This window comes from Colletes gigas, unplaced genomic scaffold (assembly GCF_013123115.1).
Source record: "Colletes gigas isolate AHSC1104 unplaced genomic scaffold, ASM1312311v1 Colletes_gigas_Sc00001, whole genome shotgun sequence".
Lineage (NCBI taxonomy): Eukaryota > Metazoa > Arthropoda > Insecta > Hymenoptera > Colletidae > Colletes > Colletes gigas.
This window is the reverse complement of record NW_025106630.1, coordinates 2,455,278-2,475,403: the sequence shown is the minus strand read 5'-3', so window position 1 is coordinate 2,475,403 and position 20,126 is coordinate 2,455,278. Positions and strand designations below refer to the sequence as shown.

Sequence of the window (20,126 nt, the reverse complement as noted above, 5' to 3'; positions counted from 1 at the left end):
TTAATTTTAGATGAAATATTAAGATCATATAGATGTTTGTTATGATCTAATAATATACAGGGTGTTCGGCCACCTCTAGCAAAAATTTTAATGAGCGATTGTAGAGGCCAAAATAAGACGAAAATCAAGAATACTAATTTGTTGGTGGAAGCTTCGTTAAAAAGTTATTAACGTTTAAAAGTGCCGCTCTTACTGAATTTTTTTCTCGAAAATGCGCAAGATTTCGGGGGTATGTCTATTCACCAAAAATGACTGTAATTGAACCCTACAACCGAAAATAATTTTTCCACAACGATTTGCAATTTTTTAATTTTCTCGAATAATTTCACACCTTCTCTATTTTTTTTCTCGAAAGTGGGCAGGATTTCGTGGGTATGTCTAATGACAAAAACTGATTGTAATTGACCCCCGCAACCGAAAATAATTTTTCCACAACGATTTGCAATTTTTTTTCTCCGTTGAAAAATTTAGGCACCTAATTGGATTTTCAGTAAGAAATTTTTTTCTCGAAAGTGCGTACGATTTCGGAGGTATGTGTAATGATAAAAAATGATTGTAATTGATCCCCGCAACCGAAAATAATTTTTTTAAAACGATTTGAAAAAATTTTTTTCGCCGAAAAATTTCAGCACCTACTCGATTTTTTTTCTCGAAAGTAGATAGGATTTCGGAGGTATGTGTACTCACCAAAAATGATTATAGTTAACCCCCGCAACCGAAAATAATTTTTCCAGAACGATTTGAAATTTTTGAATTTAATTGTTAATAACTTTTTAACGAAGCTTCCATCAACAAATTAGTATTCTTGATTTTCGTCTTATTTTGGCCTCTACTATCGCTTATTAAAATTTTTGCTAGAGGTGGCCGAACACCCTGTATAGCACATAAGATCATGGAAGTTCCAAGATCCGGTATGGTCTAGTGGCTAGGATACCTGGCTTTCACCCAGGAGGCTCGGGTTCGATTCCCGGTACCGGAATATCTTTTTTCCCATTTGAATTTAAGGCTAAATATTCCCTTTAAGGCTCCTAAAACTCAGGGCATTCGTGATCCGGTATGGTCTAGTGGCTAGGATACCTGGCTTTCACCCAGGAGGCTCGGGTTCGATTCCCGGTACCGGAAAACTTTTTTTTTTTTAGTTTATTTTTTATACTCAAGTGCATAACTTTAGATTTCGACATATGAACAATCTATAAATTGTCTAATGACAAAGATAGAATTTAAATCAAAACTAACCCATTTTCGGTGGATTTTTAGGTACAAAACAAGTACTATCGCTATGTAAATAGTTATTAAAGACCAGTCTTTTGTTTAATAGGTCACTTGACCCTATACTAACGCATACTCGTCCTAAGTTTCGAAATTAGGATATAACCAATCAGCGTAACTGCAATACGAATTATTAGTCTGATACTACAAGCCCCATGTATCCATACTGGACGGTGCAAGATCTTCTAAGCCTCTACTGTCTCTGAAGGACAGTACGAGAGTTGACATATGTATATGTATAAACCACAATTCACACAGCAGGCCTTAGCTTTACTCCGTGATATAGGACCACCACCACGATGATCCGACTTCATCGGGGGAAGATTCAACCCTATCACCTCTTTCACCGACTCTCGCGATACTATTTAATCCATGGTGAATCCTTCGTGGCATGATCAGTACCACTTTCAGTCAAGCTATCTTATTAATTCTTAAGTACATACTACGTCAATGAGCGCTTTGTATATTATAAAATTAGCCGCTATGTAGACACTTTGTTATAGCAATTATCATATCGTTAGTGATATCGATGATTCCTTGCTTCGTTCACGTGTTTGTCTAACGAAATACTGACGTAAATGCATTTATTAGAAAATTATTAGTCTTCGTATTGTACGTTCCGACAAATGTGAACGTAAGAAACTGGACTTTCAATCCGGTGTGGTCTAGTGGCTGGGATACCTGGCTTTCACCCAGGAGGCTCGGATTCGATTCCCGGTACCGGAATTTTTTTTTTTTTTCTTTATATTTGTATAGTATAACGAATATCAAACATACAAATTACTTTGATATTAATTTTTTAGTTTATGCATTATTTAATTCTTTATTACATAATAACGATCGAGAAAATTATATATTTGAAGACTTATTCAAGACAGATATCTTGACAATTTTTATATTAGTTCAATTGTATTATATAATACAAATATAATTTAATAATTCATACTTGTAATTTATATTTGTATAATAAAAATTTTAACACTGTTTTGCCATAGACACTTGTGTATAGGATTTATAATATATCTGAAGTTGTTCTGTTTACTCCTAATGTAGATATATTCTTAAATATTGCTCAATTTATGTTTAAGTAATATTATTTAAGTATTTTTCATACATTATATGTATATATGTATTATATATAAATATTTTCAACACAAATACACGAATCAAATCCGGTATGGTCTAGTGGCTAGGATACCTGGCTCTCACCCAGGAGGCTCGGGTTCGATTCCCGGTACCGGAAGCTTACTTTTTGTTATTTTTCAAAAATTATTATTTTTATAATTTAATTTACATTATAAATTTTAAATTGTAAAGTGTTCCCCAATTTTTTATGCTTTAAAGATTCCTTTCTTTCGCTTTCTTAATGTATAAATGTTTTTTAAATTTGTTCTCTCGTCTATGGATTTTTTCCATTAATAAGGGAATTAGCTGCTCTGATTTTAAGGGGTATAAGAAGCGAACCCTTCGAAATTAATTCAATGTTAATATTCGTTAGAAAAACATTATTTACCTTTATTTGGCCAACACACAGAGTCTTTGGCGGTTGGTTTGCACGCACCACAAACTCTGGACCAACGCACTGCGCTTTGTTGAATGATCTCGTGGGTCCACCCACGGTCCTATACAGGCGGGACGGCGCCCTTTGAACCGCTTTGCCGCGTCTAGCCCTCGGTCCATTCTTTATCAGATTTCTGAAAGGATCGATAACAAATGTCTATGAAAGCGTGGGTGGATAGTAATGAAATGTCTCGTATTGTTGACTAGGTATTCCAAAGTCAGAACGCGGGTTCACGTGCCGTGGAAATATAATATGTACACTGTCTAAACATTATAGAACATAATACACTTAACAAATAACAGAGTTATACCAAAATAATTTAGTAAACTTTCAACTGTAATAACTTTTGGACTATTAGGTTTAGGGCATAAGGACTTTTACTTTTTTCTAAGGATTAAAAGACTGCATCGAATAGTACTGTCAAAATTATAAGATTCTATTTTTAGAAAGAAGTATAATTACATTCAGTTTGTACGTCATTCGATGCCCTTTAATTTTGCCATATGATACTTTCGTGTATTGTTAATCCTCTTTTCACGATCCTCTTACCAGGAAAACCTTCCCACTCTATGGCCAGATCCTTCCAGACAATATTTTTATTCTTTAGAAGCCTACCTTGATTTGTGTCACTCTCTAAACATCCAAACCCACTCTGAACAATCAATTCCCTGACACCCGATATCTACGTGACTTGGAGTTACTAGCCATCGTCTAGGGACCACCCGCGGTGGTGCATAGTTTACGTTAAGCCTTCCTTCAGCCCTCGAATCAGCTATAAAATCCTTCAAAGCGAAAAAGCATCGGACCATCCGCCTTTGAAACATTCTTTGCCTCTTCCAGCTAAAAACACTTCGACCAGATGATGATTTACAAAATCTATCGCTGCCCGTGATATATCATTGAGAAATTTAATTCTAAATATTTACTCGCAATTTTTATAATATTGTTTCTACTACTAAAATGTCGAGAAATATTTCTTCCCTATTTCCTCCTTTCTTACGTCAATCGTTCTCATGGTATGCTCTCTCCGCAACCAATTCTATTCTGTGGAAGCCCTTTTTGCGTCTAACTATTTTCTTTTATCTTTCCACCTTCCTGCTCGCGTTTTCTTGGTTCGAAGTTTATCGGTAAACTATGGCTAAAGATAGAAGATCGTGTATTCTCTCTCTCCCACCCTCTGTGACAGGCCAACATCGATCTTTACAATTTGTTGGAGGCAAGTTGATAGCGGAAGAAGGTGGCAAACTCCTTCCTCCAGGTGACTAGCGGAACGATAAGGTGACGTATTACTGCATTAGCCAGTTTCAATGCCTTATACAAACACGAACCCGAATATTATCCAACGAAACTGAAGACTTTCAAATATGTGCAACGAAGAATATTAAATTCATGTATCATTAACTAATTTAATATTTTCGATTTTGCACCGTAGTTGACATTCAAAACAAAATATTCTGTTTTATACAGACTTCATATTTGATCCGCGAGCCTTTGGCTTATGACTCGAACATACTTTGACATAATACTAAATGTTTACAGTATTTTGATCACTGTGTTTTTGTACCTTCTCTCGCGTGTCTTCTTCGCCAATTTAATTTTTAAAAACGCCTAGACATTCTCTGCGGTATCAAAATTTGAAAATCAATGAGGAATGAGGGTTCTAGGTGACAAACGTGGCCGTGTCCTTCCGCTCTTAGGCTCGCGAGTCTTATACTCTTCTCTTTGTGGGTGCCGGTTCCGGGGCTGCGACCCAGATCGCTTGAAAGCATATATTAACGCGGACGTATGACTTGGGGACAAACTTAATAATGAGGACAGAGAGGATGCGAGAGACTATCCAAAGGACTGTTTTACCGTTGAATGATGCTTTTCACTTTAATTTAACGCTCCGTCTTCACCCTCGAAATTGATGAAATTCCAACGCAAAAGTACGGTTAGGAACGGTGGTTATAAATTTCTACAAAGCACCGGATCGATTCGACACTGTCGCTCTTGTTTATCGGCCGCTTTTGAACTTTAGGCCTGCCGGAGAACGTGGCTGAGGATAACAAGGATAACCAAGGATCGAGTACTACACTATCCAAAAAGTATCGAAACTTTGTGACTTCAAACGATGCAATATAATCTCGTCAAACCATCACGTTAAAAATAATTTATTTAAAACGATTGCCTCCGTTTTGAAATCGAAGTTTCTGCTCTGACGATGCTTTTTTCAGGAACTCCAAATTGCCACATTTCCTTTGATGTGTTTTTTGTTAGAATATTCCAGAACTGATAATGAAACGGGTTTAAATCTGAGCTTTCAAAAGTTCAATCATCAGCTTTGACGAATGTAGGAATGTGTTGTTTGCCAGCCAGAGCGGAGTTGTTTTTGCTTTGTCAGCGAATATCTTGTTGGAAGGCTCACCGTTTTCCATTGAACAAGGTGTCGTATGGACGTTGTCACAGGCTTCGTAAGAGCTACGAGCATAGATTTTATCCCTTTGTTCGTTGAATTTCTCTCCCGTCGTGAAAACTTTTTCCATCGACGAACAACTTTCTTCCATAACTGCCGTTTTAATTATTCTGCTCAAACTTTACTCGATTTTTTTGATTTGTCAAATAACCAGTACACCTCTCGTGTACCTTTGTAAACATTCAAATTTGAAATACAAAGGAGAAGTATTTTTTTATTCAACTTTTTAACATGTAATCGATTTTATCTATAACTTTTGATGTTTTGCTAGTATTGCAACTTGGTTCGTTAACAGTCTGATGCTGATCAGTATCAATACATCATTAGACCGCTGATGAAGCTATCTGCAGCGTCAGCGAAACGTTGTAACACAATTCCATAAGAACTCCTCACACCAACCTCCCCTAAAAGACATTTCTAATCGTGTACTTTCAACTATACAAAATACGACACATGAATTATAATCAAGATTTATGCTATCAGCCTTTCCATTAACAGTTTCAGTTTTTACGGTCAATCCTAAGCCAGTTATTTTCAATTCAAGTGAAATTATAATACCAAGTCTTCCCTAAAACTATCCTTGCAGTACATTAATTATTTTACTAATTTTTATAAACGATTTTTATTTTCTTTTTCTTTTCGTATTATAGGGGGTTTCACGTGGATAAATAAATAACAATAAATTACAAATTGTATCCTCATCATTTCGAGAATATCGAACGACCTAATATGAATGATGAGAACAAAAACAATAATATTAAATTAGCAAAGTATTAGAGAATACCGTTGACTAAAGTTTGTAGAACGCAGAAAAATTGAAAATAAGATAAGAATTACCTGGGTGGTTTGGCTGGTGGTTCTAATCTGGTGCTTTCCGTGTCGGAAAATGGCGTCTTCTTCAAGGTGGTGATAATTCGCGGTGGCTTTGGCGGTCCTTGAACACTTCTGACCCTTATGGAAGACACTGGATTTTGTTGCTGATCTATCTGCTCCTCTTTCCTCCTAACGGCCAGACATCTGTGATCGGTCGTCGTGAAATTTTGCTCCGGAGGCCGCTTGAAATCCTCCTCTTGCTGATCCCTGCTGGGCAGTTGAGGATTTGAGCATTGCCTCTGCAACGCTGGATTCGGTCGTCCCGCTGATTTTCCGTAAACCTCGTCTCTTACACGTTCTGCAGACGACGTCGCTATGTCTGGATGAGAATACCCAGCGGCAGACGGTCGCCTAAAACAATTAACCTTGCAACGTTAACTCCACCTTGCTCCTCGGAGTCCCTTTTGTAATTAGCAGGTACAGATTTGCGTCAACAGTGCATAGAAAAACTCCTTTGCCAAGAAAAATGATTTCGAACATGCTTGGAAAAATTTTCCAGCAAACAGGATCAGTCTCATTACCCGGAAACAGGGTCAAACAGGGCGCAACGTTTATGCGAACTATTTTCACTGCTCTTACGTCCCCTGTCCACTAAAGTACCACATGTAATGAAGCATTCTGCATATTCTACACGGACCTAAGTGGCCCTCTTTCTCAAACGAATACGTGCATTTAATAGCAGGCAAACGAGGACACCCTGATTGAAGGGTACAGCAAACACTATCCGTCATGAGGAATCGCAAGGATCGTTAAAACTAAAAGGGCATAATACCTTGCTATAGTTGTGCTTGTATAAACATCCTCGTTACAATGACCGACCGGTGGCTTCACGGACAGTCCGTTTACTCTGACGTCTTGCGAGCTCAGGAACGGTTTAACTGGCAACGCGTAAATAGGGTCACTGTAAACGTTCCCCCCGGAATTATTTTCCCCAACGACTGTCGGCAAATTGCCGCTGCTTCTGGTATGCTGCAATCTCGTGTATATCGGCTGGGAATACGTTCTGGAATGATGGTGTCGTCGTTGGTGCTGAATGGCCGGTCCAACCGCGCGACCAGTCGCTTGTACGTTTAGCTGTGACTGGAACTGCGACCTCCGATCGTCCAGGTTCGCCTCTTGGCGTCGATTCTGTTGCGTTTGCTGGCCACAGAGGCTGGTCAGGTTCGGATGAGAATGAGAGTTTTGCGACTGCAGCTTGAACAGTGCTCCCTTCGCCGGATGATGATGGGGAAAGTGATGGACTTTCGGTATCTGATGCTGCTGCGGGGGATCCTGAAGCTGTTGATGATGCTGGTACAGATGAACTTGACTCGGTGACCTTTGCACTCGATCCTGCTGGCTCTGACGAGGATGATTGAACTGATTCGTCGCGTGATATTGAGCTCGATCCTGATGCGGATGCTGATGACGACTAGTCGGTTGATTGTGCACCAACTGAAGAGGATCCAGTTGCTGATAATGGTGAGGATAATTGCTCTGACGGCGACTTTGCTCGGCTCTGTCTGCGAGATTACGAAGAGACGGCGGAGGGTTCAGATGATGATAGATCATGCGTTTCCGGGCGGCGTACTGCGGCGATTTCACCACCTCGCGGTACATGTCCATTACTATATGAGTGAAAGGCTTTGACTGCAACCGGGTACGACAGTATTCGGATATCACCTGAAACAGTCAACCAAACGTTTGTTAAAGTTTTGGTGAAACGAATCACCATTATAGTATACGAATATTAGTGAGAGTAATTGTATACATTTTCAAATAAATGAATCGACCATATGATTATTAAAAATTGTTGAATTATTAGTCGCAATTATAAGCGTTTGAAGATTTTGAGACATCAGTTAAAGGTTCTGCCATTTAATATTAACCCATTATAAGCCAGTGTCCTATTTATAGGACACTGAGTATTTTATTTTTTTTCAACCCTTAAAATTGGTTCAAATTAAATGAAAAATTTACCACATATATTTTCGGGTGTATTAAACTAAATTATAATTATTGTTGTATTATATTACCAATATAATTGACTAATTGATATGGCAATAGTAAATTTATGGCTTCTTTACAAACGAGTCAATAAATCGAATATCAGTTTATTAGAATTTCGTCGATCTGTATCAGTTTTCTATTAAAAATTAACTTCAAATACAAGAACTACAGTAGGAAGACCATGTACATCAGCTTCTAAAGTATTCACGGGCGTAAGATTTGACGGAAAAGGACATTTCATGGAAAAACGTGAAAAACAGAGGCGATGTCAAGGAGAGGGTTGCAAAGCTAAACCACTAACATATTGTAAAAAGTGTACAATAACATTATGTAAAAATTGTTTTATAGATTATCATAGGAAATAAATGTATTTTTATTAGTTTTAAATAAATATTTCAGTCTATAATTGTTTTCAATACTTTCATATACATATACTATACACTTGCAATTCTGATAGCACTAAGTCCCAGCGTCCTATTTATAGGACAGGCCAAAATTCAAAAATGTGAGGATTGAAAAAATTTTTGAAAATATTTTCTTAATCAGGGCAACGTTACTAATAAATTTGAATAAGTGAAATTTTGAAATTTGAAAAAAAAATAATTTGGGCGTTAATGGGTTGATATAACGAAAGCACCCTTGAGCTACGGTTGAAACGGATATAAGAGGACATAATCGATGCAGAATTTGTAGAAATTTCGTGGAAGGATATTCGTTGAACAGAGCGTGCCGTTATCGCGTGCTATCAGAAGGTGGAAATCAGGCGAAGGTAACGAGGTGGAAGTTCTCAAACTGAAACGAGACTATCGGGTCAAACGTTTTAATAGATTTAGAGGTTCCCAGAAACGATACTGTTACGTATCTCTCCGCGGGTTTAATGAGATTGCACACGTGTGTTTATCGCGTTAGGCAAACGGTTTGATTATCCGATTTCGAAATTGTCGCAACCCCCTCGCTGGAGACAAACTATTAGTTTCGGGGAACAATAGCTCCGGCGCGAATTCCATAGACGCGGCCAGGCTACGATATCAATCGAGAAACGACCCGCAAGTGCAAACTATAATCGATTCAATGTGTACACTATCATTGTACGATAACAGAATCGAATTTTCGAACGCGTAGTTTCCTTTGAAAGACAAAATTTCTTTCAATTTCTCGCATTAAAATTCTTTTACAAAGTAATTTATTTGACATAAATTATTTTTTAATTGATTCATTTTCGTTTTGTTTACGTGTTAATTATCGTCACGACGTGGGCCTACGAACATGTTCAACTTTAAGGAGCAAAACATAATTATAAGACCTGTAATTATGATATAATGCGGTCACGTTATTAAATTATAATTAGGAGAATTTGAGCCCGACTTAACGCCGGAATTAGTTCAATTACTCGGTGTGATATATTTTTTTGCGTAATAGGATTGAAGTTGTCATGCTTTTCCAAACACTTATATCGCGTATCTCGTGCAACAGGGCTATAGAAACTCTGCGTGCTGTCAGCGGAACATTAATTTCAATTTAATTAAAGAGATACGAAAAACGATCTAGTTTTCATTACTCGTCCCGGTTTTTATAATCTCTCGTCCACTTGTGCGATCTTTTGATCGTGCTTGAATACACTTGATGTATGTACGTTAATAATTGATAATTCTTGCAACTTAATAAAATTCTAATGGAAATTCTTAAGTGCCTAATAAAATTATAATAGAAATAACTTCATTTTTATGTTATCAAACTGAAATTCTCTTCCTTCATCCTCTGTACAAATGTTTGAACGTCTATCGTTAGATACAACTGTAACAAAATTAAAAAGTACGATGCATATTCGCGTCACAATGCTGTACAAGTGTCAACGTATATTTCGTTCTTCGCTCGTTACCAGAAAGATCCTCTTTTGTAGTGTTCCGTAGCGTGCGACGAGAAATGGATATTTTATGATAATGTTACTCGAAAACGATAGTAGCGCGTACCAGAGCACTCACACTAACAAATTCTTTACCTAAAAAAAAAAAAACAAAATAATGATCTCTCTCTGGTGAAACATGCAATGAATAATTCACGACCTTATTCAATCCGACCAAGCCATCGATGCTGAACTTTACTGTCAGCTATTACTTATTCTTCGTAATCTTCGCTGTAACGCTACGAATAACTGTATCTTAATTATATAACGTTTTAAAAGAGAAATCTAGTGCCCGAGTTTCGATCTCTGTAAATAGCGTTAAGGGGCCTTTCTACCTTGTGGGATTTAAAAAATCGAATTTTTTTTGCGTTTTCTTTTAGTATGTAGTCTCAAAAATATATCTACCAAATGTTAAATTGAAATTTGAGAAACTAACGAAGCTATAACCTGCTGTAATGTACCACACGCAGGTATGACTGGACGTAAAATTTTAAGTTGCCTTTCTACTTTGTGGGATTCAAAAAATTCAATTTTTTTTGCATTTTCTTTTATTATGTAGTCTCGAAAATATATCTAGTAAATATTAAATTAAAATTTGAAAAACTAACGAATTTATTTCGACGTATTTCTCTAGCTATATTCATGTAGATTAAAATTTTTTGTTTTTTTTTCTAGATACAAATTTGGGTCAGTTACACTGCGTGCCGCAGAGCGCCTCAAATTCAAATCACGTCTCGCGAGAATGGCTCCAGCGTCGTCATTTTGCACTATTTTTTAATAAATATTTTTTTTGTAACACTTAACGACATGGTTAATAACATTTTTGAATATTATTATCCTCTTACTTTTCCATCCATCCAAAAAAACAAATCGCAAAAGAACGCTTCACTTCAGGTTTTTACAGTGGTCTTACCCCTTAAAACATCGAATTTTTTTTTCGTTTTCTTTTAGTATGTAGTCTCGAAAATATATCTACCAAATATTAAATTGAAATTTGAAAAATTAATTAAGTTATAGCCTGCTGAAATGTACCGCGCGCAGGTATAACAACTGGACGTGAAACTTCAAATGCGTTTCTCTCGAAACGTTACTTTCTTAACTGGCGTAGATAAAATCTCAAAAACTATACGTTCGATTGTTTTGAAATTTTTACACGTTGTTCCACATACTAACAGTTCTCGGCCGTAACAAAATCAAATTGTTATAATGATTTTATCATATCTTTTTTATTAAAAAGTTGCAAAAGAAACGACGAAATTTTGCAATTTCTACTTTAAGCTTTCACCATTTTGTCAATTTGCAACATAAATTAATTATTTTGGTACGGGCGATAACTGTAAACCTACCGAATAAAAATTTTTTTGATTTTTTTGATTTAGGCAACCTTGAGTGCTGCAATCACCTACGACAGTATTTAAACACATGTTTACTGCGGACGTGATAACAACATTAAAAGTTAATAAAAATTAATAAAAAAATTATCTTGTATTCCCAAAGGATAGCTAAGTAAACTCCAAAAAGAATCATAATGACAGATGTAACATTTCCTTTTAAAAAATTAAGAAAAATGGTTCAATTTTCTATCATTCACATGAGACTCCCCCCTTAAAGCTGTTTATCTCGAAACTACATTTTTCAGCACTGCGTATGTAATAACGAAAAAACTATTCAAGATATCAACATGAAATAAATAAAGTATCTTTAGAACTGGTCTCTCTATAGCATGAACTCGGATAATTGCGATATATGCAATACTTTTTCTTTTATTAACAAAAAAGCAACCGAATATATGAAAATATTCAGTATTTTTTCGTAAAATAGCTGCCATTTTGCCATTTTTTGTTTTTTTTAAAAGATCCTAGTTCTTGCTATAACCACACTCATCTACATTAACACTTTATTGTCCGGTAGTATATTAATCGACTTTTTACCGATTAACGTTTTACCGACCGGTAGCTTATTAATCGGTTGTTATGAAAATAAAAAATATCACTAGATTTAATTACCCTATAATAACAGAAAGAGAACAATATAGTAACCACTGTCGCAAAGTTTCATTTAACATTCCTATAAGTACAAGAAAAAGTAGATATAATATGTATAATCTAGGGTCAATCGGTACCGGTCGGTAAAGTTTTAAGAATATCGTTGGTTTTTGGATTTCGGATAACTTGTTCGCAAGATATCACATACGAAGTCAGACGCCGTTCGTAAAAACTGTTGTTTGTTGATCAACAAAAACAGCGTAATCAATAGATATTATGCATTGCAAAAATTCGTAAATATAGCTAAATATATAATAAATTTATCTACAAAACACGGAATTAATCGCTCTTTAATAGCCCGCAAAAAAAATCACAAATAAACATGTATTTTTCGTGCCTGTAAGGTAGAATGGCCCCTTAAGACCTCTGACCCGTTATCGCGTGATACTATGTCCGTAGATAGGAAAAAAGCTGATCGTTCGGTGACAAACGTAAAATCGATATCGTTAATTTCGCGCTGACGTCCGCGGAAGGACGTAGCAGTTCCGACGCCAGCGGGGGTGTGCTTTTCGTCTTATCTCGAGGGGCTTCTTCCTTTGGGTTTCATCTGCATAGCAGCCCATCGGCGAAGTGGCGATCTCCGGGCTGGATAATTTATCGCGGGTCGAGGACTCCTCGCGGAAATCGGCGACGGTGGAATAAGTTCGCGCCTGGCCCAGGGATTTCATCAATTTCGCGGCCCATTCAGGTGCAACCGATGAGTTACGACCGGCCGAACGAATGGCTTTATTAAAGTGGACGGTTCCCGGGAAAATGACGCCGCGTGATCGAGGACGACGCGCGTTAATCGCAAGATCCTACGCCATTGTCCGCGAGAAACGCGACGAACTATGTTTCAAACTCCAACGACGAACAGACAAGTTTTATGGAGTTTGTTATTTTTGTGTGGGCGAACCGAGAAGCTGGGAATATCGGAGCACTGTGTGGGGTGGTCCACGAAAAATCGTTGAAAATTGTTTTGTTACAAACGATCGGAAATGGGCGTTCTGTTTTGGAGATACTGATTTCTTTTTGTGAAATGACACATTTAAAAATAAATAACGATGGATTTAAAATAATGGGTTGTTTTGAAGTGGATAGTTACAGAAAATTAAAAAAGAAATAAAATATGTGATAATATAAAAAATTCCAGTGCAATTCGCATTTCGTTTCACATGTCCTCGAAATCGAATTTAACGTAAAACGTGATTGCAAAAAATGGTAGTAAAGTATTGTATTCCATGTTTTCGATTTATTTGTCACGTAGAAATTCGTTTCACTGCTTTGCTGAACGCTCAATATATGGAAATCTTTTTCGAAAAATATTTATGCGTAAATTCGCTGAACACGAGCGCACTTGTTTACATCTACATAAACGTGTCTCTCTAATTCATTAATTCTGTTTGTAAAAATTGATACCAACACGAATGGAGATCATATAATAGGTTTTTATAGCTTGCTTATCTGCTTAAGAACTTAATAATTTGCAGTTTTATTATTGCAAGAATCGTTGCAAGCGTCAATTAGACAAGCTCTGATTCTTGCAAGGATTATTGGAGCACAAAAACAGCTGTATCTTAATGGAAACAGAATGAAGTAAGTCAACAAATTAATAAGACAGTCAGTGTACGAGTGTACAAGGTTACAAATAAAACGGGTTTTCGAGTACGAATTTTCCCCATCTATTAATCGTCATAATTTCAATCTAACGCAATCCTATCGATCGATTTAACTTTATCTAGTATTTTGGGGGTCAGCTTCGAACTACCGTAATACATCAATCTGTTCTCTGCTCCAAACCATTTCCAAGGGTAGATGCAACGATACACAGTGTAGAAAACAGAATTAATTACGATGACTTTAATTGATTACACAATTTACTGTCGACGCAGAGATATCTGTTCTATATTCTATCTATCTACATAGCTATTGTACATTCTTTGTTATCTTCCTTATTAAACGAATCTTTGCCATTCAATCGTTACAATCGTACGTTTCGTTCGTAAGAAGGTCGTTCCAGCTTCGCTTTGGGATACTTTCTTATCAGACTTCGCCCAAACCGTGACATCACGTTTAAATTCGCGTCATGCCTGAAGGGTTAGGTCAGGAATTGACTGACTAGGATCACTCTCACCGTTCTCTTTCTCCGTTCGCGCGACAGATAACACGATTAGCGAGCCACCGCAAACGCTCTTGAAAGTGCTCTCTGCGATCGCGTCAAGTTCGTCACAGTCGCCTCTGTTCGACGGAGAGGCGTTCGCGGGTCCGGTATTAATTAAATTTGTATCGGTAACGCGTGACGATATCGGTGACGTCGACCAAGTAATTACGTAATCCGGCTCTCCGATGCAGAATTAATGGAGCGCCTTTTCGCGCGGGAAAAGCTCGCGTTCCTTCGTCGAAGCATTTTTTTCCAAAACTGCGTTCCTTTTTAACGCGACAACGACTCCTACTGGCATTGAAATAAATTTTCTTTATTTAATTTTAATAGATTTATTTGGGGATCAAACGCGGTAGAGAAGGGCAGGGAATTTATAATTAAATTTGATCAAAGCTTCCTTAAATGTTATATTGATAATGATTTTTGTAAAATTATTTTGAATAGAAAAACAATTGAATCCAGGGGAAATGCTTTCGAGACTTAACCGTGTTCGTTATATTATACAAACGGAGGAAATTACTCTGAAAGTAAAAGAGTGATCGTGCCCGGCTGAATGGATAACGAGAATTTTGGCTTCGACTTGGGCGAGCGCGACGGTCGAAAAATTTCAATAACACGAGGACGCTGCATTTTATGGCCCGGAAATTGCATTATTATTCTCACGAACGGTTGGCCCGTTGTTCTCCCGTTGTTTGAATCATGCGCATGCATCCGATTCAACTCCGATGCAGCTGCTTCTTCGAGCAAGCTCGTGATTCAAGATACCTAGGCGCTCGATGTTCTTGGCCGTTACACGGAAATTAGTTTTCGACTCGCAAAAACGTTCGACCGCCAAATTAGCGAACAGCCATAATTGCGTATTATTTAGAACGTATCCGCGAAACGTAAAGCTCCTTAGCTGGGAAGCCCAATATCTTGGCAACAGTCAACCAGAGGGCAATTAATAATCGAATCGACAGCTTATTACATATTAAAAGAATTTATAATCTTTATAAATAAATTTACAATTTATTCTTTGCTCAGGCATAATATTTGAAAATAATAAAATTTTAAGTAAGAAAATCTTTTAACTTCAAAATTAATGGTAAAAAAAATATTGGAAAACTATGTTTTGTTTTTGCAATATGAACAGGAATAATTGGATCATCAGTCATTGTTCGTAAAAATCTTTTAGACATATTTATAGACTATTATAATTTACAGAATATATGTATATAAAAAATCATAACTCCTGAACGGATTGGAGGATTTAAATGTTTCAAAATGCAAATAGCGCATATTTTGGTAAAGAATTTGTAGGAATTCTAAGAATGTTCGATAAGTCGTTCTTTAACCCCGTAAAGGGAGAAAAGCCCCATAAAAGTGGTCCAATTTTCGAACGACAATAACTCCTACAATAATGAATGTATCTCATTCAAATTCATTTGTGAAATAGTGCTCATGGATACCTACAAAAATGTATTAAACAACATTTTCGTAGAATGTCAAACATATTTGTTAAAAATCAAAAATTAATTTTTAAGAAAAATCGACAGGGGGTAGGTGCCTAAAAAAAAAAAAATTTCAAATCGTTCTAAAAAAATTAATTTGATCTAGGGAGGTCAATTACAATCATTTTTTATGAATAGACATACCCTTAAAATTCTAACCATTTTCGAGAAAAAAATTCGAGTAGGTACTGAAACTTCTAGACGAAATTAAAAAATTTCAAATCATACTAAAAAAATTATATTTAGTTACAGGGGTTAATTAGAAGTATTTTTGGTGAATAGACATACCCTCGAATTCCTGCGCACTTCCGAGAAAAAAATTCCTTACCGAAAATATAATTTCTGGCCAGAATTGTTTTCCCAAAATTGCATGCGTATATTTAAAACATCATAACTTCTGAACGGATTGGACGATTTTAATGTTTCAAAATGCAAACTACGCGTATTTCAGTGAAGAATATGTAGAAATTCAAAAAATATTCGAAAAGTAGATCCTTGACCCCGCAAAATGAGAAAAACCCTATAAAAATGGTCTAATTTTCAAACAGCCATAATTCTTACAATGATAAATATATTTCAATGAAACATTTTTCTGAAGTAGAGGGTACCTACAAGAAAGTATTAGACAACTTTTCTGTAAGGCGTCAAACATATATATTAAAAATCAAAAATGAATTTTTAAGAAAAATCGACAGGGTGTAGGTGCCTAATAAACGTTGAAAAAAAAATTGCAAATCGTTCTGGAAAAATTATTTTCTGTTGCGGGGATCAATTACAATCATTTTTTATGAATACACCTACCCTCGAAATCCTAAGCAATTTCGAGAAAAAAATTTTTTACTGAAAATATAATGTGTGTTAGTTGAATTCGTGTTTTATAATCGTACGAAAAGGTTATATTTTAAGACGCGTGACGATAGAAAACATTCTTTTAAATGAGCTTTTAATAGTTAAGTTTGAGACCTATTCAATGACGAATTAAAATCAATGATAATTATTATAATTTCATAAGATTCGACAAACTTCAAGCGTTATTACAGATTTCAAAAAATAAATGTACGAGAGAAAGCTGTTTCTATCGTCCTTCTATTTTCACTATTTTTAAAATACGAACACGCTCGTACGTCTCAGGAATATAAATATTGAATTCTATTTTTATGTGGCAATTTTCTTCGTGAAACCGTGCATGCGGATAGGTCCTGGCGAAGGAAATACTTACACACCCTCGACAGAGAAACATCCGAGCGTAACGATGCACAATGAAATGTGGAATACTGAAACGTTAGCTATTGAATTATTTCACACGTTCTCCGTTAGTGTACGTCCACGCGTGAATCGAACATTCAGGTATATACGTACGATTCTTGCATTCCCAATTCCCATAATCAAAATCGTTGGGTTTCTATAAACTCTTTACTATGAATCAAAATTACTATGCTGAAATATTTTCAATTTATGAGTCCCAAAAGTTACTTCATTCCTTTTCTTCCGTGTTTGCAATGGAACAGAAAATATTTCAAATTTATTCATTCTTCATAAGCCAATTTATAAGCAATATTAAATCGAAGAGAACTAAAGACCAGAATTTGTTACTTTCGACCTCCTCTCTACAATTTCATGTTATTTATTTCCGGGATACAGAAACTCGGGAGTGAAAACGTTAACCGAATGAAAAAGCTAGTTCAAGACGCTATTAGTCATTGCCGTATAAATAAAACAAACCTCCAGACCCAGTTTCCTTGGCCATTTTCCGACCCGATACGAATGAAATTTACGTCATAGAGTGCAAGCTATTAACAGCCACGCGGGTTACGTTACGTAGCAAACAAATGTGAAAAACATCGTCGTGCCCCGGAACAGATATTTTATCCTCTCTTTCCGCCTTGGAGCGGTTATTTTTATAACGGGTCGCCTTGCGGGGGGACGAGAACCGCTATCCGATTTTTGCGACAGACAGGAGAGAAGGAAACAGCAGAAAACAATTTCCACTGGATTTACAGACTTACGTCCAGAAGATTCATCAAGGATGCTCGTCTTCGGGGATCGGGTTCCGTCATGGCGGCTAAAACGGACTGAAGCGCCGACGAGGGTGAAACGGAAACCGTTCCCATCAGCGCTGCGACTCTCGGGGTTGTGTCCAATAATGCCCTTCCCAGCGAGTACATCCACATCTAAAAACCAGTCAAAATTTCGTGCGAAGGTGACAATGCGTTCGAAATACACAGGGATAACGTTTTCAGGGGCGGATCGTTAAAATAAACAAAATTCAGATATCCATCGGTGACATCTGTCGAGCTTGCGACAGATGTCATCGATCAACGTGTGAACTTTTTTGTTCGTTTCAAGCGAAAACGTCGTCGTGTTACATAATTACAAAATTAGGTTAAAATTATTTGTTCAAAATTATAGTTGTTTTCATGCCATAATACATGAAATAAATTAAACCAGGCAAGGCAAATTGATAAGTTTAGTTACACTGTATTCGTATTACAAACATTTATTTTAACAATAAAATGAAAAAAGTATTATTTTTTTCTTTATTTATTTCTACTTTTAATAATACTTTACACATGGTGATAAAGTAATCGAGGAACAGAAAGAATTGAAGAGAGAGGTAAGTACGTCTACAAAGTGTCATAACACGGAAATGACGTGTTTCATAATTGTGGGTGAGAGTACTGCAATATGGCCAGGTGACTGCTACAGCTGTTGCTATTGTACACACGTATTTCTCTCTCTTACAGTTTTATAACGGTTTCTTTATACTACGATCAATCCTCAGAAGAGACAATCGCTGCGTGACACATGTCGATTTCGATGAAACTTTCCACAATTGTGTATTGGGCCAACTTTAGAACCTCGCCGTATTTGAGTAATGCTATTTTTGTACTTTCAGGAAAACACATCTATTTCATTTCGACTAATCACTTTTATTTACGAACATACAACTCGTGAATGAGAGTAACACCGATTTCAAGTACACGAAAAGGACAGTAAAATATTGGAAACGTAAACGAGAATCCCTTAACGTGGTACAAAATCGTTTTCGAAACGTCAAGGTACGCAAACAGTTATACAACGCTTGCGAGAAGTATATAGAAGCAGGTGGTACGCGAAGAGATAAATTATTATATACTTCGGATTACGTTCTTTCAAAGCTTACCGATACTATTGACAGAGTCTCAATAATCCACAATATTGATCTCCGAAAGTGGACGTTAGAAGCGACAGGAAATACAGATTTGTCAATATTTAAAGCAAGACGCGGATACATAATTTCAAAGAGTACACGACATTGTTTCGCATAAAATAATATTTATACCTCTCAAGCAGCGACAAAATACTGAACATTCAGACGGGACGGAAACATTTTTAAAAAGGGTTGTTTATTCCTCAAAATACAATGCTAATCAAATATGTCGCAGTTCTTGGGTTGTTTATTCCTCAAAATACAATGCTAATCAAATATGTCGAAGTTCTTGAGTTGGTGCAATAAAAACAGATACAAAGTTCAATGTCCAGGATAAAGAAATATCAAAATTTTCCTCTATAGATCCCACAAGTTGCAGCTATCCTACATAGGTTTGGATTTGGAAACTTGGTGGGATCGATCAAATAACTTGTCGAGGTGTTGATCTGCCAGGTCTTGGCTATTGAGGCGGGAGACTCAGCACAGTTTCCATTCCCGCAATCTCATCCACAGGCTCGAGAGCTCGTTGATAGAAAGCTGCGTATTCTCTTGTCTGTGAATTCTCCTCTGGCGATGTATTGATTATTCGAGGTTCGCTGACGAACGAGCGTTCCGTTCGTGGTTCATCCTGGAAGTACCGAAACCTCTGGTGGCGTGTTGGCCATTATTCCCGGCGTCTTCCAGGGAGTCAATCCCAAGAAAGGTCTCTTGTAACCCTTTGCAACACGAAGGATCGCAAACAACGATGGAACTCGTCTTTACCAAAACAACAACGGTGTTGAGCACCATGACGTTCTCTCTGTTCGTGAAACGCCATTTGTAAGGGCGATCTACGTTCGTCGTTTTCTGGTGGGCTTAAATTTAAGAGCTTAAAAAGGCTCTGTGGCATAGTTTTTGTGTCTAAATCCATATATTTGAGCGTGTCCAACGATAAGGATAATAACAGTCTATCATGGTTAGAGGCTTTCTTCATCCAGATTTTCCACATAGCCAAGCTTTTGTTCCACTTCAGAGTTGGATTTTTATGTCGTATCGATTTCGTATACGAACAACTGGAGCACCGAGTTCTTCTTTCTTCTTTCGACTGAGTGGTTCTTGTTGTTGTATGAAGTAATAAACGCGAGATAGCAAGATTCTCATCAGTAAACTCTAGCAGGTCCTGTCTTAAATTCTGGGACTTCCAATGGTCGTTCGAGGAGTGCTTGTGAGAC

The 20,126-nt window shown here is 36.8% G+C and overlaps 1 protein-coding gene and 3 non-coding genes across 4 annotated transcripts in view; 3 read left to right on the top strand and 1 right to left on the bottom strand.

Annotated features, from left to right (window-relative positions):
• The window catches only part of LOC122397619, a 113,725-nt gene that overhangs the window by 9,255 nt on the left and 84,344 nt on the right, over positions 1 to 20,126 (bottom strand). The window contains exons 4-7 of the mRNA XM_043396888.1: positions 17,732 to 17,896; positions 6,931 to 7,820; positions 6,123 to 6,509; positions 2,783 to 2,963 (exon numbers count right to left, since the gene is read on the bottom strand). Of these exons, the coding sequence (XP_043252823.1) occupies positions 2,783 to 2,963; positions 6,123 to 6,509; positions 6,931 to 7,820; positions 17,732 to 17,896 (1,623 nt within the window). The remainder of the gene's footprint in view (positions 1 to 2,782; positions 2,964 to 6,122; positions 6,510 to 6,930; positions 7,821 to 17,731; positions 17,897 to 20,126) is intronic.
• On the top strand, positions 908 to 979 carry Trnae-uuc. The gene has a single exon. It is a non-coding gene; the product is annotated as a tRNA-Glu (tRNA).
• On the top strand, positions 1,051 to 1,122 carry Trnae-uuc. The gene has a single exon. It is a non-coding gene; the product is annotated as a tRNA-Glu (tRNA).
• Trnae-cuc lies at positions 2,441 to 2,512 on the top strand. Its single transcript has one exon. It is a non-coding gene; the product is annotated as a tRNA-Glu (tRNA).